This window comes from Orycteropus afer, unplaced genomic scaffold, assembly GCF_000298275.1.
Source record: "Orycteropus afer afer isolate SDZICR_OR568_19922 unplaced genomic scaffold, OryAfe1.0 scaffold00026, whole genome shotgun sequence".
Lineage (NCBI taxonomy): Eukaryota > Metazoa > Chordata > Mammalia > Tubulidentata > Orycteropodidae > Orycteropus > Orycteropus afer.
In genome coordinates, this window is record NW_006921613.1 from 17,470,363 (window position 1) to 17,490,321 (window position 19,959).

At 38.1% G+C, this 19,959-nt stretch overlaps 2 protein-coding genes across 2 annotated transcripts in view; both read right to left on the minus strand.

Annotated features, from left to right (window-relative positions):
- The window catches only part of CCNDBP1 (cyclin D1 binding protein 1), a 13,848-nt gene extending 10,974 nt beyond the window's left edge, over nt 1–2,874 (minus strand). Inside the window, exons 1-3 of the mRNA XM_007935267.2 lie at nt 2,766–2,874; nt 2,539–2,598; nt 2,126–2,205 (exon numbers count right to left, since the gene is read on the minus strand). Of these exons, the coding sequence (XP_007933458.1) occupies nt 2,126–2,205; nt 2,539–2,598; nt 2,766–2,874 (249 nt within the window). The remainder of the gene's footprint in view (nt 1–2,125; nt 2,206–2,538; nt 2,599–2,765) is intronic.
- Nucleotides 2,875–3,685: 811 nt separating this feature from the next.
- The window catches only part of TMEM62 (transmembrane protein 62), a 46,572-nt gene continuing 30,298 nt past the window's right edge, over nt 3,686–19,959 (minus strand). The window contains exons 11-14 of the mRNA XM_007935268.2: nt 14,709–14,793; nt 8,696–8,800; nt 6,615–6,733; nt 3,686–4,012 (exon numbers count right to left, since the gene is read on the minus strand). Of these exons, the coding sequence (XP_007933459.1) occupies nt 3,686–4,012; nt 6,615–6,733; nt 8,696–8,800; nt 14,709–14,793 (636 nt within the window). The remainder of the gene's footprint in view (nt 4,013–6,614; nt 6,734–8,695; nt 8,801–14,708; nt 14,794–19,959) is intronic.

Genomic DNA, 19,959 nt, shown 5'->3' on the forward strand with positions numbered 1-19,959 from the left:
CAGAAATGGGTGTTGGATTTTATCAAATGCCTTTTCTGCATCAATTGATATGATCATGTGGTTCTTCTCCTTTGTTTTATTTATGTGGTGGATGACGTTGATTGTTTTTCTAATGTTGAACCAGGATGTAGAAACTTTTATGGCAATTTGATATTATACAACATCCAAGCACATAATTTTAGAAAAATATCAGTCCATAATAGATTAGCATTAAAACAAAACTAAAAAACAATCCTGAATGATCACTGCTTAAAGCCGTAAGAGCTCAATCAGCTCTGTGGTTTTCACAATCAGTATGTACTGCATTTTAATTTGCAGTAGAACTAAGGTTCTGAGATCCCAAATATATGTCATTCAAATAAAACCAATTTCTAACTGTAAATTTTCATCCATGAATAAAACGACTGTACTGAGTATGTACAGAAAAATAAGGTAATATTACTAGCCCCTTTAATAGAAATACTGACTTTCTTCCACAAGGCTTTTAAAGCGCTCTCATACAAGTCATCTCTTGTTTCCTCATCACAGATCTCTGAGGCATGGAGGGAGAGAAAGTTTATCACTGTAGGGTCAGTGAAAGAGTATTTATATAATTTCAAAGCTTCTGGATAAAGAGATTGAAACTACAGACCATGAGAACTAAACAAATCAATGAATCCAAAAACCAAACTCACTGCCATCAAGTCAATTCTGACTCACAGTAATCCCCTTTGGGTTTCCAGGGCAGTAAATCTTTACAGAAGTAGACTGCCCAGTCTTCCTTCTGTGGAGTGGCTTGTGGGTTTGAACCACCAACCTTCTGGTTAGCAGTCAAATGCCTTAGGCACTATGCCATCAGAGCTCCTTATATCAATGAAAATGTCACTTTAAAATAAACATAATTCCAAATTAGGTATACCTAGCTCTAGAGAAACCAGGCACATTTGGTCCCGGCCTACACATTTATTTTCATTATTTTTATAATAAATAGCTAAAATGTGTAATTCTTTGTTCTAGCAATTCCACTTCTGGGAATTTTTTTCTACCAATATACAATACATACACAAAGACTGTTGTTGTTGTTGTTATGTGCTGTCGAGTTGGATCCAACTCACAGCAACCCCTCCTTGGGTTTCCGGGGACCTATCACTAGGGAAGTAGATTGTCCAACCTTCCTTCCGAGGAGTGGCTGGTAAGTAGCAGGCAATTTACCACACCACTGTTTATAACAGCTACAAGTTACAAGTCTAGAATAGTATTTATGGCATAACATCATTTGTGTGAAAAAGAAGAAGGCATGTATAATAAGTGTACATGAATGTATATAACAAATATAGATTTATATGGAATAATACAAAAGGAACTGAGGAAAGAAGGCAGAAATGAGAAACTGGGGTTAGAAGATATAAACTTTTTAGCACATTTAATGCTGATATCTTTTGAATTTCATACCATAACATGTTACTAATTCAATATAAAAATAATTCCAAAAGAGTTTATGTAATATAACAGAAAATACATAGTTTAGACATGAGATAGACCCTAATCTAAATCCTAACTCCAATAACTATTTACCATAACCTGAGCCTCTGAGCTTGTGCGCACACCTGTCAGATGCAGATCATGTATGTGTAAATAAGTAGCAAACAAACAGCAAAAAACAAAAACACAAACTCACTGCCAATGCATCAATTCCAATTCATAGCAACCTCATCAGGTTTCCAAGGCTGTTAATCTTTATGGAAACAGATTGCTTCATCTTTCTTCTGGGAGCAGCTGTTGGGTTTACTACCAAACTTTTGGTTAGCAGCCAAATGCCTTAACCACTACACCACCACAGTTCCATAAACAAACAGCAAGTCCTTTTTTTAAAAAAAAAGTTATCAGAAAGGAGCTAATCAGGCTGAACTTGAGATTGAACCAATATTTAGAAGACCTGTCTACTCCCTGCTAGGTAACACATTTGGCAATTTTACACAACTGCCTTATTTGGTCTTCATGACAGTCTTCTGAAGTAAGAACTGTAATGCCATTTGACAGATGAGGGAATTAAATCCCCCAGCTTGTGTGTAAAAGGTGGAAAGAAAATGAGAGGATACTTAGGGAATAACGAGGCAGACAAGGATACCAGGAAAGCAAAGCCCACCTGTGGAGACGGCAGTGGAAGTCGGGAGAAGGCTACGGTCAGAGTCGTGGCTTCCCTTGATACTTTCACAGCTGCCTCATCTGGAGAGTGGAAGAGGACGAGACAGGTGCCAATTTATTAATGGCAAAAGGATAAGGCTGCGGCTGCTGCACAGACTTTAAAGATAGTGCTTTCCCTCTCCACCCTTACCGGCTGAGGCGTCTCAAAAACGCCGTCAAAAATCAACTTTTTATACTTCCATCTTTCACATGCCGAGGATGGGTAAGGTGAGGTGAGAATGCGGCGGGGAAGGGCAGTCACCCCCATGGGAGAGTAATAGGGAAAGGGGTTGGGGCGCGGCTCAGGGTGGAGAACGGCCCAAGGATAAATGGGAGAGGTAAGGGATAGCTGTCTCCAATGAGAGTAGCACTTACTTAGTCTTTTCCAAAACGTCTCCCGATTAAACTCCTCGGTGTTCTCCTGGGCTTCGCCGACTTGTGGGAGCAGCGTGTGTATACCAGTGGCAAAAGCAAAAGCTGGGGGTAAGCGGAGCCACCTCCGGCCCCCTACTTTTTCCACCCAACCCCCCGCCACCACCTTTGCCTTACTTCCCACAGTCCCAACCCGCCTGTCACCTTCCGACCCCACTGCGTCAGCTCACCCCGCACTCTAGGCATGAGCAACCGCAGCTCCTCTACCAGGTGCCGGAGCTGCTCCAAAGGCTGAGCCAGGGTGGGAACGGCGGATGCAGGTGCAGCTGTGCTCGCCATCTCAGTCGCTTGCCTGGAAACGACCAGTGTCGCCACCGCTGCTGCCAGAGACGCAATGCAGAAACCAGTCCACTTCCGGGAGCCATAGACGAGGATCCGTTTCCGGCAACAACGCTTCAAGCCCTGCCCCAGGAGCTCGGCCACGCCCCACTCTACCCAGAGGCAGAGCCACGCCTCCACCGACTCAAGAGGACAGGCAACGCTTCCTCCCGCCCTCAGAAACTAAGACACGCCTCCTCCCACTCCTGAGGCAGGCAAGGGGTCATATTGGTTGCTTATTCATTCATTCATTTATTTAGTTGAAAACACCCCCAACCACGGAAGCAGAGAGCCATAACCCTGCAGGAAAATAGGGCTAGGAGCTATTATCTCCAAAGGCAGTTAGGGTTGGGTCCAAGTGCCAAGTTTCTGCTCCTAAAATGGAACCCCCCGGCGGCTGCTGAGCGCCAGGTACTGTACTAGGTGCTTTATGTGGGGTAACCCAAACACCCTGGGCCTCAGATACATTCATCCAGCCAGCTGATCCACCCTGTGGATATCCTAGATTAGGGCTTTCTCTTCACAAAGGTAAATCAACCTTTTGCCTTCTTGGGGAAGAAAAAAATCACAGCATTAATTAGAGATTTTTCTCCAGTCCATTCTGCAGCAATCAGTAGTGGGTAATCCCTCTAATCCCAGTTGTCCAAAGAGCAGCAGCTTCCTTAAGCTTTCCCACCAATACTGGCATTCCACCTGCTACTTACTGGTGCAGGGCCTGCACTAGAGGTGGAAACTGGAGTTTGGCCCACCTGCTGATGGTGAAGCATGGCCTTCAGGAGCTCAGGTGGCTTTTTAAGTGCACAATGAAGGCTCCAAGCTCAGTGGGGTTCAGTGTCCATACACAACGAATGAGAATGGGTGTCAGTAGTGTCAACCAGGTCCGCAAAGGGGAGAAGAAAAAAGCCAGGGTGCCGTAAGTCACATGAAGAAAGTAGCAGGAATAAACCTGCCAGATGTATAATAGTAGAATAAGTAGGTAAACAGGTATAATCTTCAAGTATTTTCCATGGTGGAGATGAGACCTGAAGTTGTGACCAAAGCACCGCTGCAACAAGCTCCAACACAGGTAAGCCATCAAGGGTATGTTAAAAAACACCAGCTGGAAAGAGGAGCAGAGCAGAACCATTAGCTTACCACTAAGCCTTGGAGGGATCAGGTCTCATTATCCGTGGATCCCAAGAATATGTTACTTTCTCTCTTTGGGGGTTAGCTCTCTGTTTCTTTCTCATTTGATCACTTACTTATAACACAACAGTTGATTTATAGTTTTTGTATTTGCTTGTGTCCTCTTGTTATCTTAAAGGCAGGTATCATTTCATTTATGTTGAATTCCCCAGCTTTCAATATACTATCACACTAACAGATATTCATAGTGTTTAAGTTGAAATTGAATTGAATATGTGTATAAGGGAGCTCTGGTAGCATAGTGCCTAAGGCACTTGACTGCTAACCAGAAGGCTGGCGGGTCAAACCCACCAGCCACTCCTCGGAAGGAAGATGGGGCAATCTATTTCCGTAGTGATACTTCCTCGGAAACCCAAGGAGGGGTCGCTATGAGTCAGGTCCGACTCGACAGCAAATAACAACAACAACATATGTATATATACCTATATACACACACTTCTATATACTCATACTCATTTTTCTTTTTTCAGCCAAGGAGGACTTGAGTATCAGTATTTTTTCCCTTATCTTTTTTTTTTTTTTTTGAGGCAGCATACTGAGTACTGGAATACAAATCAGAAGCTTTAAGTTATAATACAAACTTAAGTTCTGTATGATTCATTCATTTATTCAACAGATATTTATTGGGCACCCATTAGGTGGAAGGCATTGTGCTAGACTCAGCTATAGACAAGTCTGAAAAGATCCACTCTAAGGGCTTACACTCTAACAAGGAGACAGACAAAAAAAAAAAAAAAAAGTAATTACAGATTGTGGTAAATTCAATGAAAGAAATAATTGGGTCACAAGTGTAAGTGGGAGATGACCTCTCTGAGGCCTGAGGACAGGAATGAGTCAGTGGAGGTAAGTGCATTCCAGGCAGAAGGAAGATAAAAAGCCCAAAGGTGGGAGAGGCTTTGGTCTCTTTAAGGCCAGCGTGCCTGGGGCATGACAAACCTAGTGAAGACTGGGGCAGTCAGCAGGACCCAGATTATGTCACTGCTCGGCTTAAAAGATTTTAATCTGAGAATTGAGTGAGCTGATTCAGGTCCTAAAAAGATCACAATGGATGCTTTGTGGCAAACTGATAATAGGGGAACAAGAGTAGGAGTAGGAAGACTAACTAGTTAGAGATCATTATAGTAGCCCAGGCAAGAAATAATTATGACTAAGTTGGTGGCAGCAAAGATAGAAACAAGTGGTTGGATTCAAGGTATGTACTGGAGGTAGATCAAACAAAGTATGATTTGCTAATGGACTAGATTCAGAGTATGAGGAAAGAACTGAGGATACATCCTGGAGAAACTGGGTGAATGGTGGAACCATTTATTGAAATTGGAAAGAACTGGGGGAAAGAACAGGTTTGGAGATGGAAATTAAAGGTTCTATTAAGATACATGATATTGAGATGCCTGTTAGACATCTAAGGGAAGATGTGAAATGACAGATACATAGGCACTTGAAGTGCAGAGAAGAGGTCTAGGCTAGAGATATAGATTTGGGAGTCATGGGCTTGCATGTCACATAAAATCCAGTTTTGTGTACTATTTATTAAATTATGAATGTAAACAAGAAAAAAAAAGTCTTTGGGCAAGGTTCTGGTTTTACTTGGTAAAAGAGTGCTCTAAGGTGCAACCTCCATCTACATAATGGAAAACTAAACTGGACCCAGGACCTATTCACATATATAATGCTGTCATGCAGACAATGTTCTGGCCTGTAGTCAGTGTTTGCTAGGCTGAGGTCTTGCCTATTTTGGCTGTCTGCAATCCTGCTGATCATGTTTTACTGCCCTGGTATAAGGGCTTTGAACTCATTTTGAACAATGTGTTTTGATCTCTTCCTAAACTTCAGATTACGACCTCAGATTTTGGTTAGCCCCATTAGGTGAGTAAAATATAGTAACTATCAGGTAAATACCTTTGAAATCTGTTTATGGAAATTTGCTGTGGGCCAGGGCTCTTTCTGTGTTTGCTCTTTTTAAAAGACTCTTAATCCAAATATAAACTTAATGCATCAGTGTTTCCCAAGCAAGTATCTTCCTAAGACATCACTGAAAAGCTCAAATCTGCTTTTTGTCCATTGTTGTTTCCATTGGATGAATGACCCACTTTTCTTGCATGTCTGTTTTTATTTCTTCCCCCTGACAAGTATTGTTTCTTCATCAATCCTAATCAATTTTGGTTTACTCAGAACTCTTGTCATTCTACTATAAGCCCCTTATTTCATTTTCTGTCAATGAAAAAGCACAAGGAAACAAACAAATAACAACAACAAAAATCTCCTTTACCTCTTACAAATCCTGCCCTCCAAAAACATATTTTAGATGTTTACAAGAGAGTGGTAGAAGAAAGTGCTTAGGAAGTATTCTAAACACACACAAAAAACCACCAATTATTAGAGATTGCCCGGACAGCAAAGTAGGAAAGATAATCTATAGTATTTAATTTGAGACTTTGAATTTAATTCATAACTGTAATGCTGCTATTAGTCTAACAAGGCCAAGGTATTCTTAAATTCCTTTTCCAACTTCTTACCTGGAGAATTCCAACTATAAATGTTAAGCTGCCTTGTAGGAAATGTCCATCAACAAAGATCCCAAAAGAAAAGCAGCAACCCAATTTTCCTGTAATGATTTCACCAACAAACCATGGTCCTGAAAGAGGCAATGGATATTATGGATAGGAAAGGAGATTGAGTAACTATGACTCTGATTACATACATCCAGGAGATACATTTCTAGGACTAATAAAGAGGTATGAGACTAGTCATCTATAAGCATTTTATTTGCATCACTTTTCACTTGCTAGTATCTATATTGCAACTAATGTCTAATTACACATTAATTACTTACTCTCTACCTCCATATTTCTCTGATTATAAAAGCTATACTTAGAATAAATACGTAGCTTGTAGATTGCAGAAACTTATTAGAGCTCATTTACTAATTTTAGATTTCATTGCAATAACTTTAATATAAAGCACTATCGTTTCCTTTAAGAAGCAAAGAGATGTTCCAAAGATGTTTATTTTCCAGATAGCTGAGATTTACTCCTCTAAGCAATAAATATTTTTAAACTACTTTTTGATGAAAATCTTTCTAAAATGTACTTTTGTGTACTTCTCATTCTTATAGCATAATGAGTGTATTTTAATCTTTTCTTGATGACGTACAGTCATAACTTTTTACGTCAACTACACAATCAGGATTAACATGTCTAAAGTTTACCATGCTTCTTTATTTTAATTTTTCACCTACAATGCCATTCTGACTTTTTTACCTATTATTTACCAGTCCTTCTTAGTGTGGAGTTTGAGGAACTACTACTGTATTGTCAAGAGTGATAAGGGACAGTCAGACTTTCCTTTTCAAAACGAAAATAACTGTCATTTGCTGGTCAGAATAGAGTCCAAGTTTAAAAACTCATACACAGCTTTCTCAGATATATATTATATAAACTCCATTAAAGACATATTAGCCTAAAAAAAGTGTTTTCTCTTCAAGTTTCAACTTTTACAAAAAGAGCAACTTCTGCCCTTTAATGTTTTCTTTTACATTCCCAGAACCAAATCATTTTCTTTGTCTCCGGGTGTAAGACAGGTTATCTGAAAGAGCTCCAACCTATCTTCTGATAGAATTTACCTCCAAAGCAGAATGTACATAGCTTGTTATACAGAATTGTAAAGTGTTATATACTTTCTGTTTTCTGATAGGAGTTACTATCAGAGCAAAGAAAAGTCTAAAGTTGACATAAAAGTATGAAGCAAGACTAAGACTAGGCTATGCTACTCCTAATTAACTGGCTTTTAATCACTAAAAATTAAAATCACTAATCACTAGCGAAAAGCATGAAAGACACTTGAAGTGTTTTCTGCTTCTGTATGTAGCTAAGTAACTTCTTAAGTATAGGGTATAATAATTAAAAATGCAACAGAAGCATTTAGATATGCCTAAATTCATTGCTCATGTCAGTTTCTTTTTCTTTTTTGAGCTGAGTTTTTAAAACCACACAATGGGAGCATAGTGCCTAAGGCACTTGACTGCTAACCAGAAGGCTGGCAGTTCAAACCCACCAGCACTCCTCGGAAGGAAGGTTGGGCAATCTACTTCCGTAGTGATACTGCCTCGGAAACCCAAGGAGGGGTCACTATGAGTTGGGGCTGACTCGATAGCACATAACATATGCACTGCGCATTATGCTTAGTTCTAAGCAAGGAGGTGAACGGCTATTCTAATGAAAAGATAGATAATAAGGCAATCATAAATTCTGATAAGAGCATGAAGGAAATAAAAAGTGTAAATTAGACAGTAAAACGTTAAGGTAGTCTGTCCTGAGGAGGTGGTATTTAAGCTGAATTTCTATCTTTCATTAGGTTTCTGCACAATATTAATTCCTTAACTGTTTTCTTGGCACCCTTAACTTGGTGTTGACTAAAGGTCCTTTAAACATGTTAGGAAAGAATTCTATTTTCTAAGACTGTGTCCCAGGAAATGATATATGAAAGAGCCATGTGCCATTCGATATGACCTCAAGAGCCCAAAAAACTCGATTGTCAAAATGCTCTATATATCCTTTGGCAGAATTCTTTACAACTTCAGGTTTCCTAATTTACTTACCAAAGACTGTATATAGGGTCAGCAACAACACAGAATAGTAGAAAATGTTTATTTTGCTCAATACATGAAGGGAAAATGAGGTCAGATTTACAAATCCTGGAGGTCCTAAACAAAATAAATTTGAAAAATCCAGTAAACACATGCAAAGTTGAATTTCATTATACATTTTCTAGAATACTTCCATGGGCTATTTGTTATACATTCAGCAAATCATTTGTTATATTTTAACTATATACAAATGAGCCCACATTAAATTCAGAAGTTTTTAGAAATCCTGATGTACTAATTCACTTAGAATTGCACAGGACAGAAAGTTCAAAGAAAGGGTATGGTTGTGATACATATATAGAGAGAGACAACTGATACAATAAGGAAATACCTGCCAGAACTCTATGCTACTTTATGTTCATGTAGGTTTAAAAGACAGTGAAAGATAGTGCTATTTGAAAGGATGATCAACTCTCTGTTTTCTATGGGATTTAGTTTCCAAATGTATAAATTTCCCTACGGCAAGAAATAAAAATATCTTCATTCTAATCTTTTTGTTGTTGAGAATATATACAGCAAAGCATATACCAATGCAACAATTTCTACTGGTACAATTTAGTATATTAACTACATTCTTCAAAGTGTGCAACCATTCTCACCCTGCTTTTCTGAACTGTTCCTCTCCTACTAATGTAAACTCACTGTCCCCTAAGTTTCCTATCTAATCTTTCAAGTTGTTGTCAATTTGATCCCATATATGTAGATCTTAAAAGAGCACAGTGCTCAAGGCAGACATTCTTTACTAGTTAAGCTGAACTGTTGTTTGGTTTTACAAAAGACTTCAGGGGATATTTTTGGCTTAATGTTTAAAGATTATTTCAGGGCAACAGTTTTAGGGGTTCACCCAGCTTCCATGGCTCCAGAAAGTCTGGATTCCATGAGAATTTCTTCAATCTTAACTTAAATATAAGTATCTGTCCAAATATTCCTTTCATATAACTGATACAGCTCTTAGCTTATAGCTATCCTCTTTTATCAATTCAAAGGGATCCCTAAGGCTCTCCAAATTAACATTCTCCTAAAATATAGTGCCAAAAAGCCTCAGTGTAAGAGTTTGACACAGAGAAGTCCATTCCGTGGCCACAGGTCCTCAACCCCAGCCAGCCATTTCACTCATAAATGTGACTGATAATAAACCAGTCAGCAGAAGACTATGATAGGAAACTCAGTATATACTGAGCAACACTAGAAGTGAGAAATATTTAAGGATCTGGTCCCAGTGAAAGATACCCTGATATAAGTTAAATAAGATATGTCTTTGCTAATAGCCAGCCTATTCACTTTATACTTAAACGATTGTTCAGCCTGCTGATGGTTAATTTCATATAAAGCCTGATAATACATGACCCTTCTCATTTTGTGTGTTGTATACTTGCTACTCATTTCTTTCTCCGATTCCTTTTTGTTCTAGTCTGGTACTTCTCAAAGTCTTAGTCTACATATGCAGTTATAATAACAATTATTTATTAAAATACTCTTTTACCTTTACTGGCAGCTATGCTTTAAATTCTAAGCAAGGATTCTCTACTTCAGCTGTACATTAAAATATTAGAATAACCTGGGAAACTTTAACTCCAGAGATTCTGATTTAGCTCTCTAGGGGAGCTTACACAGCAACCCAGGTGATTTTAAGCAGCCAGGATTGAGAAATATTGCTTTAGACAGAGCAATGCTTTTTAGCCTTGACTGCACATTGAAATCATCTGAGGAGCTTTAAAAAAATACTGATACTTAGGTCCCAACCCTAGAGATTCTGATAGAATTGCTCTAGGGTGCTGTGTATATAATGAGACTTTAAAGTCCCCCAAAGGAGTGTAAAGTGCAGCCAAAATTGAGAAATGTTTACAGTAAAGAACGCATGTCTTGAGTTAGAAGACATGAATTTTGCATCTCTTCTATCACTTATTAGTAATGAGACACTGGACAAATTACATAACTTCCCCGAGCCTTAGTTTTCTAATCTTTACAGTGGCAATGGTAATACCTACTTCACAGGATTGTTGTCAAGATTAAGTGAGATTAAGTAAGGTAAAATATATTATAAATTTTAAATAACTATGCAAAGATATTGGTACCCCTATATAATGAGTCTGGGGCCCCTAATTTTTCATGTTGTGTGCAGGAAAATATTCACATATAGTGTCTTCTCAAACTTTTACATAGAATTTTTGAAAATAAATATAAGCAGTAAAACATTTAGTAGTATGTACAGTACCTACTCAGTTAACTTTCTTCCATTTAACCGTTTTTGCTGTTTAATCATTAATATAGCACAGAAAGGAGCTGTTCCACCCTCTTCTTCACTCCTCCACCATCAGTCCCTGATCCCAGGTATTTCATCCAAGTTATGAAAGGATAAGAAAAATTTAATTCAACAAGTATTTATTGTCTATTATGTACATATATCAGTGCTGAGTGCTAGAGGAAACAGAAAGGAAGGAGAAAATAGAGTTCCTACCTTGAGGAACTTACACTCTGGAGATTGTATACAGGGAAAATGTATATGCATTTGAAGTGGTTACGTAAAGCAAGGAGATGTATAGAATTAATTGTCAAGAAGGACTATAGAGATACACAGAAGCAAGATCTCATCATGACCTAGAATGTTTGGAGAAAATGTTATAGAAGGAGAGGGCTTGAGCTCAGCCTTAAAGGAAGCTAAGGATTAGATAAATTTAGAAAAGTAATATAAATCAGGAATAATAGCAGGAGAAAAAAACAAAGCAGCAAAAATGAGCATGGGATGTGAAGAAATTGTCCAGGCTGAAATACAGGTAAATGGTTGAAGATATGGCCAGTTAGGTAAAACCAGATTATGGAAGGTCTTTAATGTCTGGCATATTTGGCTGATCTTTATTCATAGTTTTGGAGACTAACTAAAGGCTTTTGAACATGGCAATGATCTTATGGATAAGATGCCATGAGGAAGTAATCTACAAATGAGGAGGGGGTAATCTGCTAATGAGGGAGAGAATGGAGGAGATAGAGAGACTGGATGTAGGAGATGGTATTGACGTGGCATTGGTGGCCTTCAAAAAGGAAAGAAACATTTGAAGAAAGGATTAACAGGCTTTAGTTATATACTGGCATTAGGAAGCAAAGACTGGGGATTAGTGAAAAATGATATAGGGAATAATGGTGCCATTAAGAGATATAGGAAAATAAAGGAGGAGCAGGTTTGAGGGAATATGAGAATTTTCTTAGTAGAAATATCTAGTAGGCATTTGGCAACTCAGTGAGAAAGATCAGGAACAGATATTAAAATTTGAGAAAATATATATAAAGAAGTGACAGGTTTTCTAAAAGGGACAGAATGTTCAAAAGAAGAAGAAGAAGAAGAAAAGTAGAGGGCAGCAGATCTCATTTATTTGAAGTTTACGAGAGAAGCCTGTGAAGGAAACACACAAAGAAGGATCAGAGAAGGATGAGAGAAAACAGGATAGTGCAGTAACACTGACACACAGAGAACAGAGGTTCTTAAGGAAAAAGGAGTAATCAACAGAGTCCAGTGTCCCAGAAAGAACAAGGAAAATGTGGCCAGCCAAAGATTTGGCGGGGCGTGAACTTGAGAACCAAGGGTTCTACTTTTCTTTCTTTCCATGTGTGGACCATGAAATAACTTCAGGATCTTTATCCATACTTGGCATTCAAATGAATATTTTTAAAATTCAATCATTTTCATTCAATCTTTAGGGTTAGGGTCCAAAATGCCAGAGAAACTTTCCATTTTATATCACAATCCTGCCTAAATATACTTTGAAACTAGAATCCTTGTATTTGTACAGGGACACGTTATTTTAAAGCAGATAATAGAGGGTCTGTAGCTGTTCCTTACAGTTATTAAGGGGACTAGTCAATGAAAAGTATTAATATGTAATTTAATGTTCCTTTAAAATTAATAATCACGCTCAATCTTCAAAAGGATTAGAACAGACAAGCCCTATTGATAGTTATAAATAAGTTGTAACTACTTCTGCTTCTCTCTTTTTGGATTTACATAGTCAAGCAGCTCTTCAGAATCACCTAGGAAACACTTTTGAAAATGGCAGTTCCCAGACCACTTCCCCAAATATTTTGATTCAGTCAATATGAGAATAAAAAATGTATCATTTTATATCAAAAAGGTACATCCGTGATTCTGATGTGCTGCTAGGTTGGGAACCACTGCAATGAAGTGTGATGAATGAAAAGAGAAAAGAGGTTTTCAAGCAAATCAAAGAATGTAGGGCAACAGAAAAGGTTATCCCTCTTAACTCACTTACTAGCTATCAGCCTAAGAAGGGTCAATTGATAGAACCAAAGTTAAATTAAGAAGTAAATGATGGAAATAGTTAAAAATTAGTGAGAAAGGTTATCTACTCAAACCTATATTTTGTAACTCTTTAGATAGTGTTTTTAAACAGGTATGTTTATAAAGAGATATTTTAGTAGAAAAAGGCATAATTAAATGTCTGAACATACCTATGGGAAGCTGATTATTCCAAAAGACCATTAAAAGCACCACTATCTAAGGTAGTATCAGCCTAAGTTTATTGAAGGGAAACTAGAAGGAAATAAACAGCCAAAGACCCTTTTAATGTTCCAAAACCACACCTATAAAGGCTTGGCAGATTTTTTAGCAACTATCAGAGATGGTATGGCAAATCTTTATTTACTTCCTCAATGGGGTGAGATTCAATAGAATTCACAGCTATTTATTGAGCACCTGCTATGTGCCAGGCATCAAAGTAGGCATTTTCATATATGGCATTTAGGGCAAGTGAAGGAGCTCTGGTGGCACAGCACCTAAGGCATTTGACTGCTAACCAGAAGGTTGGCAGCTCAAACCCACAAGCCCACTCTACAGAAGGAAGATGGGGCAATCTACTTCCATAAAGAGTTACTGCCTTGGAAACCCAATGGTGGTCGCTATAAGTCAAAATCGACTTGATGGCAGTGAATTTGGTTTCTGGATTTTTGAGGCAAGTGAGGGAAGAGTCAGCTATTCATAAATCATTCTTAAGAAGTCTGAGAGGAAACATGATTGGGACTATGGCCAAATATTTTCCTAAGGCTCAGGCTCCCAACCATGAATAACAATGGTTAAAAGAGCAGGAAGAAATCTGGTTAGGGAGTAGAGCCCTCCTAACTCACTGACCCTCTATTAAAGTTCACATTACTCTAAGAGTGATTGTATATTAGTAATTATCAGTTAACCTTCATTTTCAGTTAATATAGTACCAGATAATAGAGAGGGAATATATCCAGGTACAGATATCTGTCAGGAGAGGTCGGGGACATAATAGGCAAAGTCACTTTTTTTACTAAGTTTCTGTAGCTTTCTCGTAATGAATAGGTTTCAGAATTATATTAAATAACTACTTATATTAAAAATAAGGAGATCTGGTGGGAGGGGAGGGAATGGAACACTACAAAAAAAAAAACTGATCTGTGTCACTTTAGTTTTGTGTATTTCACTGTACATAAATTATATTTCAATAAAATGTATTTAAAAAATAATAATAATAAGGAGATCTGGTGGCTCAGTGCCTAAGGCATTTGACTGCTAACCAGAGAAGTCTGGCAGTTCAAACCCACCAGTTGCTCTGTAGAAGAAAGACGGAGCAATTACTTCCAAAAAGATTTACTGCCTCGGAAACCCAATGGGGGTTGCTGTGAGTCAGAACTGACTGGGCGGCAGTGGGTTTGGTTTTGGTTTTGTATTAAAAATTGGTCACTTTGAGCTATATTGTGGTTTGGCTCCCTCCCCAGTTTAGTTGAGCCCCTCATTTTCCAGCCAGGTAGCCACAAAACATTGATTCTTTTCAAGATAGGATGTTCTGGAAATAGTATACTAGTTTGAAGGATGCAATTCAGAGAGGTCATGCAAAGACAATTTATATTGATAGTCACTTAGTATTAGTTAAGATATTATGCGATAACTCTAAAATAAAGTCTTCTAATAATTAAAGGAACTATGACTAACCTTTAAGCTCAGGATGTCTTCGTAACCTAAAAATAATGAGGATGGTGAGCTGGATCAGCACAATAAGCACAAAAAGGACCCGGGCCTGTAGAGACACAGATATCAGTGGGAAATAGATATGAGTACAGCTTCAGTTAAGATTTTAAAATGTCATTATTAACAAAAATGGAAATAACATTATTGAAAAAAATGGCTATATAAGTAAAATATATGGTCAAAGAGAATCAAACCTGATCTACTAAAAAAAGAAATTTATGAGTTTCTTTAGCATTACTCTTTCAGAATTTGGATACTTAGACCAATATTGAAACTAAGTAATTATATTAAGTGATCAAATTAAAATAGGCCACTTTCACTCTACTTGGAGAAATGGAATTTATTTTATTTAGAGTTGAATAAGCTAAAAAAAGTTATACATATGCGTATATAGGGAGCTCTGGTGGCATAGTGCCTGAAGCATTAGACTGCTAAACAGAAGGCTGGCGGTTCAAACCCACCAGCCGCTCCTGGGAAGGAAGGTTGGACAATCTACTTCCGTAGTTACCCCGCCTCGGAAACCCAAGGAGGTGTCGCTGTGAGTTGGATTCGACTTGATGGCAGTGTATATATGTTGTGTAGCCATCCTTACCATCCATTTCCAATTTTTTTCATCACCTTTAACAGAAACTCAGCAACACTTAAGCAATAACCTCCCCTTCCCCCTCCCAACCACCTCTGTTGTTGTTGTTGTTATGTGCTGTCGAATTGGACCCAACTCATAGCAACCCCTCCTTGGGTTTCTGAGGCAGTATCACTACGGAAGTAGATTGTCCAACCTTCCTTCCAAGGAGCGGCTGGTGGGTTTGAACTGCCAGCCTTCTGGTTAGCAGTCTAATGCCTTAGGCACTATGCCACCAGAGCTCCCATTTATATATACACACACACACACACACACATATATGCTTGTATATGTGTATACACACACATATGTACATGCTGTAGGCTGTATATATGTGTATGTCGTAATCAGCAGAGACTACAATTTCTTTGTCAAGAAGTCATTCACTTATTTGTTAACTTTTTATTGTAATTTTGGGGAAAGTTTACAAAGCAAATTGGTTTTCCATTCAATAATTCATAGAAGTATTGTTTCATGACAGTGATAGCAATCCCCAAAATGTGAGAGCACTCTTCTAGTTCCTTCCTGTGTTTTGTTTACATTTATCCTTTCAAATCCCTGCCTGCCCTTTGAGCTTTTATCCCTGGGGAAATGCTCCTCTTTTAATCTCCTATAGTTGATTGTTCTGAGTGCATACCTCTCTGGTGATACTGTTCACCTTACAGGTTTGTCTATCATTTGGCTGAAAGTTGAGCCATGCAAGTGAGTTCAGTTCCAGCTTGAAGGGTGTCTAAAGGCCATAGTCAGTCTCTATTTGACCACTAAGCCTGGTCTTTTTTATTATTATTATTATTTTGAGGTGTGTTTTTTTTCCACATTTTTCTCCTACTCTATCCAGGACCTTCAATTGTGATCCCTTTCAGAGCAGTTGGCTGAGGCATTTGTTTATTTGTAGCACTTCCATATGCTACGGAGTGGGGTTGGCTGTAATTTTAGAAAAGCAGCTCACCAGGCCTGGTTCTTCAGTGGTATTGCTGAGTGGGTGCAAACAGGCAACCTTTAGGTTTGCAGCCGAGTCAGACTATCTGTGCCTCTAGGGACTCTTCAGAGCAGTTGGTTGTGGCAGCCAAGTACCATCTAGTTCTTATCTCAGGGTCATTGAGGCTGGGATTCCCATAGCCCATTAGTCCTCTGGACTAATTTTTCCATGTGTCTTTTGATTTTCTTACTCTTCTTTGCTCTAGACAGACAGACCAATAATTTGCACCTTAGATGGCTGCTCACAAGCTTTTAAGACCCCACTTGCTACTTACCAAAGTAGGATGTAGAACACTGTCTTTGTGGACTATGTTATGCCAATGGACTTTGATGTCCCCTGAGACCAGGGTCTTGAGCCCCAGGCCCAATGACTCATTCTCTCAAGGTGTTTGATTATTGCTAAGAAGTTTTCATAACTTAGCTCCTGTATGTGCTACTATGTTGTTAAGTGCCATCAAGTCGGCTCCGACTCATTGCAACCCTATGTACAACAGAACAAAACACTGCCTGGTCCTGTGCCAGCCTCATAATCCCTACTGTACCTGAGCCCATAGTTGCAGCCACCATGTCAACCCATCTCGTTGAGGGCCTTCCCCTTTTTTGTTGACCCTCCACTTTACCAAGCATGATATTCTTCTCCAGGGAATGGTCCCTTCTGACAACATGATCAAAGTAGCTGAGATGAAGTCTGGGCATTCTTGCTTCCAAGGAACATTCCAACTGCACTTCTTCCACGACAGATTTGTTTGCTCTTGTGGCAGTCTACCGTACTTTCAGTATTATTCACCAACACCACAACTCAAAAGCATCAACTTGTCTTTGGTCTTCTTTATTCACTGTCCAGCTTTCATATGCATATGAGGTGATTGAAAATATGTGCAACTATATTCATGGATATATTTGCAGCATATAGAAAAATATATGTAGAAATACCCTCTGTTGAGCTTATGTATATTCATGGGTATAGTCCCATTCACCTTCTCACACTGGTTCAAATTATGTGTCTATGTATGTATCCAATTGCACATTATTGTTATTACTATTATAGCAGGATTGTATATATAATAGTATTTACCTTTATTGCCTTTGCTGCTTCCAGTGTCTTCCTTTGCCTTGATCATTTTGTGCTTACCTTCCCCTTACTATGTATTGCCTTTCCCTTCACCTAAGTTAATACTTGTCTATCCTCTAGTTAGTGATGTACCTTCCTTCCCCTCTCACCCTTAGTAAACTTCAAATGATGTTTCTGTGTGTAGAGTTGTTTTTTTTTTTTTTTACTTTTTCTAATACCAGTCTCATACAATAGTTGTTCTTTTGTGATTGACTAATTTTATTCAGCATAATGTCCTCCACCACCAGCCACTCCTCAGAAGGAAGATTGGGCAATCTACTTCTGTAGTGATACTGCCTCAGAAACCCAAGGAGGGATCACTATGAGTTGGATCCAACTCGATGGCAGTGAGTTTGGTTTTGGAATATCCTCCAGGTTCATCCATGTTATGAGGTGTTTCACAGATTCATCATTATTCTTATTCTTAACACCGCGTTAAGAATATGTGTTCACTGTATGTGTGTGTACTATAGTTTATCCATTCATCCATTGTTTGGCACTTAGGTTGTTTCCGTCTTTTTGCTATTGTGATGAACATGGGTGTGCATACATCTGTTTGTGTCAAGGCTCTTATTTCTCTAGGATATATACCTAGTAGAATTGCTGGATCATAATGGTATTTCTATTTCCATTTTTTTTAAGGAAGTGCCATACCATTTTCCACAGTGGTTATATTGTTGTACAGTCCCACCAGCAGTGTATGAGGGTTCCAGTCTCTCCACACCCTCACCAGCATTTGTTGTTTCCTGTTTTTTATGAACTTTGCTATTAATACTGAGGGGAGATGATATCTCATTGTTGTTTTGATTTGCAGCTCTCTAATGGCTAATGATCATGAGCATTTCTCCATGTGTTTGTTGGCTGCCTGAATGTCTTCTTTGGTGAAATGTCTGTTCACGTCCTCTGCCTATATTTTAATTGGATTGTCTGTCTTTTTGTTGCTGAAGTGTTGAAGTTTTCTATAATTTTAGAGATTAGTCCTTTGTCTGATATGTCATTGCCAAAGATTTTTTCCCAGTCTGTAGATTCTCTTTTTATGCTTTTGGTGAAGTCTTTTGATATGCATAAATGTTTAATTTTTAGGACTACCTAAGTCATATAATTTGTCTTTTGCTTTTTCTGCATTTTTAGTTACGTCTGATGGTATATTTATGCAATGGATTAAGGCCCCTAAGTTTGCTCCTATTTTTTCTTTAATGATTTTTATACTTTTAAATTTTACATTTAGATCTTTGATCCATTTTGAGTTAGCTTTTGTTTATGATATGAGATATGGATCCTGGTTCATCTTTCTGTAAATGGATAGAAAGTAAAATTATGGAAGGTTTAAATTTTCTTTACAACATGTTTGTATTTTTATTTTAATGCTCAGGATAGGTAGGACCTGAGAGAAACAGAATACAAATTTCCACATTTTCTCTAGAACATTATTTGATACTGTATATAAAACATTTTTAAAATATCCATTTATTCATTCAAGAAATATCTATTGAGGCCCTACTATGTACTGCAACACCAGACGTTCTCTGACCTCATGAGGCTTATATTGTAATAAAGGAGGGCAGACAAAAGCAATAAATAAATAATAAATAATTTATCATAATTACAATAAACAAGTATATAGACTAGTGTCTCTACCCTGTGATCCAGCAAGTCACTTCTAGAAATGTAACCCAAGTAACTATATTATATATGCAAAAACTTCGTTACAAATATTATTTATACTAGAGAAAAAAACTGGAAACAACTTAAATGTCTGACAATAAGGAAGTGGTTAAATAAATTATGGTATATCTAGGTCAATATAATGAAGCCAATACAGATGTTCTAAAATAAAATCAATTGATGTGACAAAATGTTCAAAACAAACCCTTCATTGAAAAAGTCAGACAGCAAAAGAGAATGAAAAATATAATACCATTTTATATCAAAAATTCATATATATATATATATGAATGTTTAATTTTTAGGACTCTATATGGAGCTCTGGTAGCGTAGTGCCTAAGGCACTTGACTGCTAACCAGAAGGCTGGCGGTTCAGGTTCAAACCCACCAGCCACTCCTTGGAAGGAAGATGGGGCAATCTACTTCCGAAGTGATACTGCCTCAGAAACCCAAGGAGGGGTCGCTATGAGTCGGATCCAACTCGACGGCACATAACAACAACAACATATATATGTATATTGAGCCCTGGTGGCACAGTAGTTAAGCACTCAGCTGCTCATTGAAAGCTTGGCGCTTCAAACCCACCAGTTGCTCTGCAGGAAAAAGATATGGCAGTCGGCTCCCATAAATATTTACTATCTTGGAAACCATATGGAGCAGTTCTACTCTTTCCAATAGTGTTGCTGTGAGTAGAAATTGACTGGGTGGCAACAAATTTGTTTTTATATGTATAAAAAAAACCAAACCAAACTCATTACCATCAAGTCAATTCCGATTACAAGAGAAAAAATAAGGAAATAGAAAGTATCATAAAAATAAGTACAATGGGAGAGGCGGGG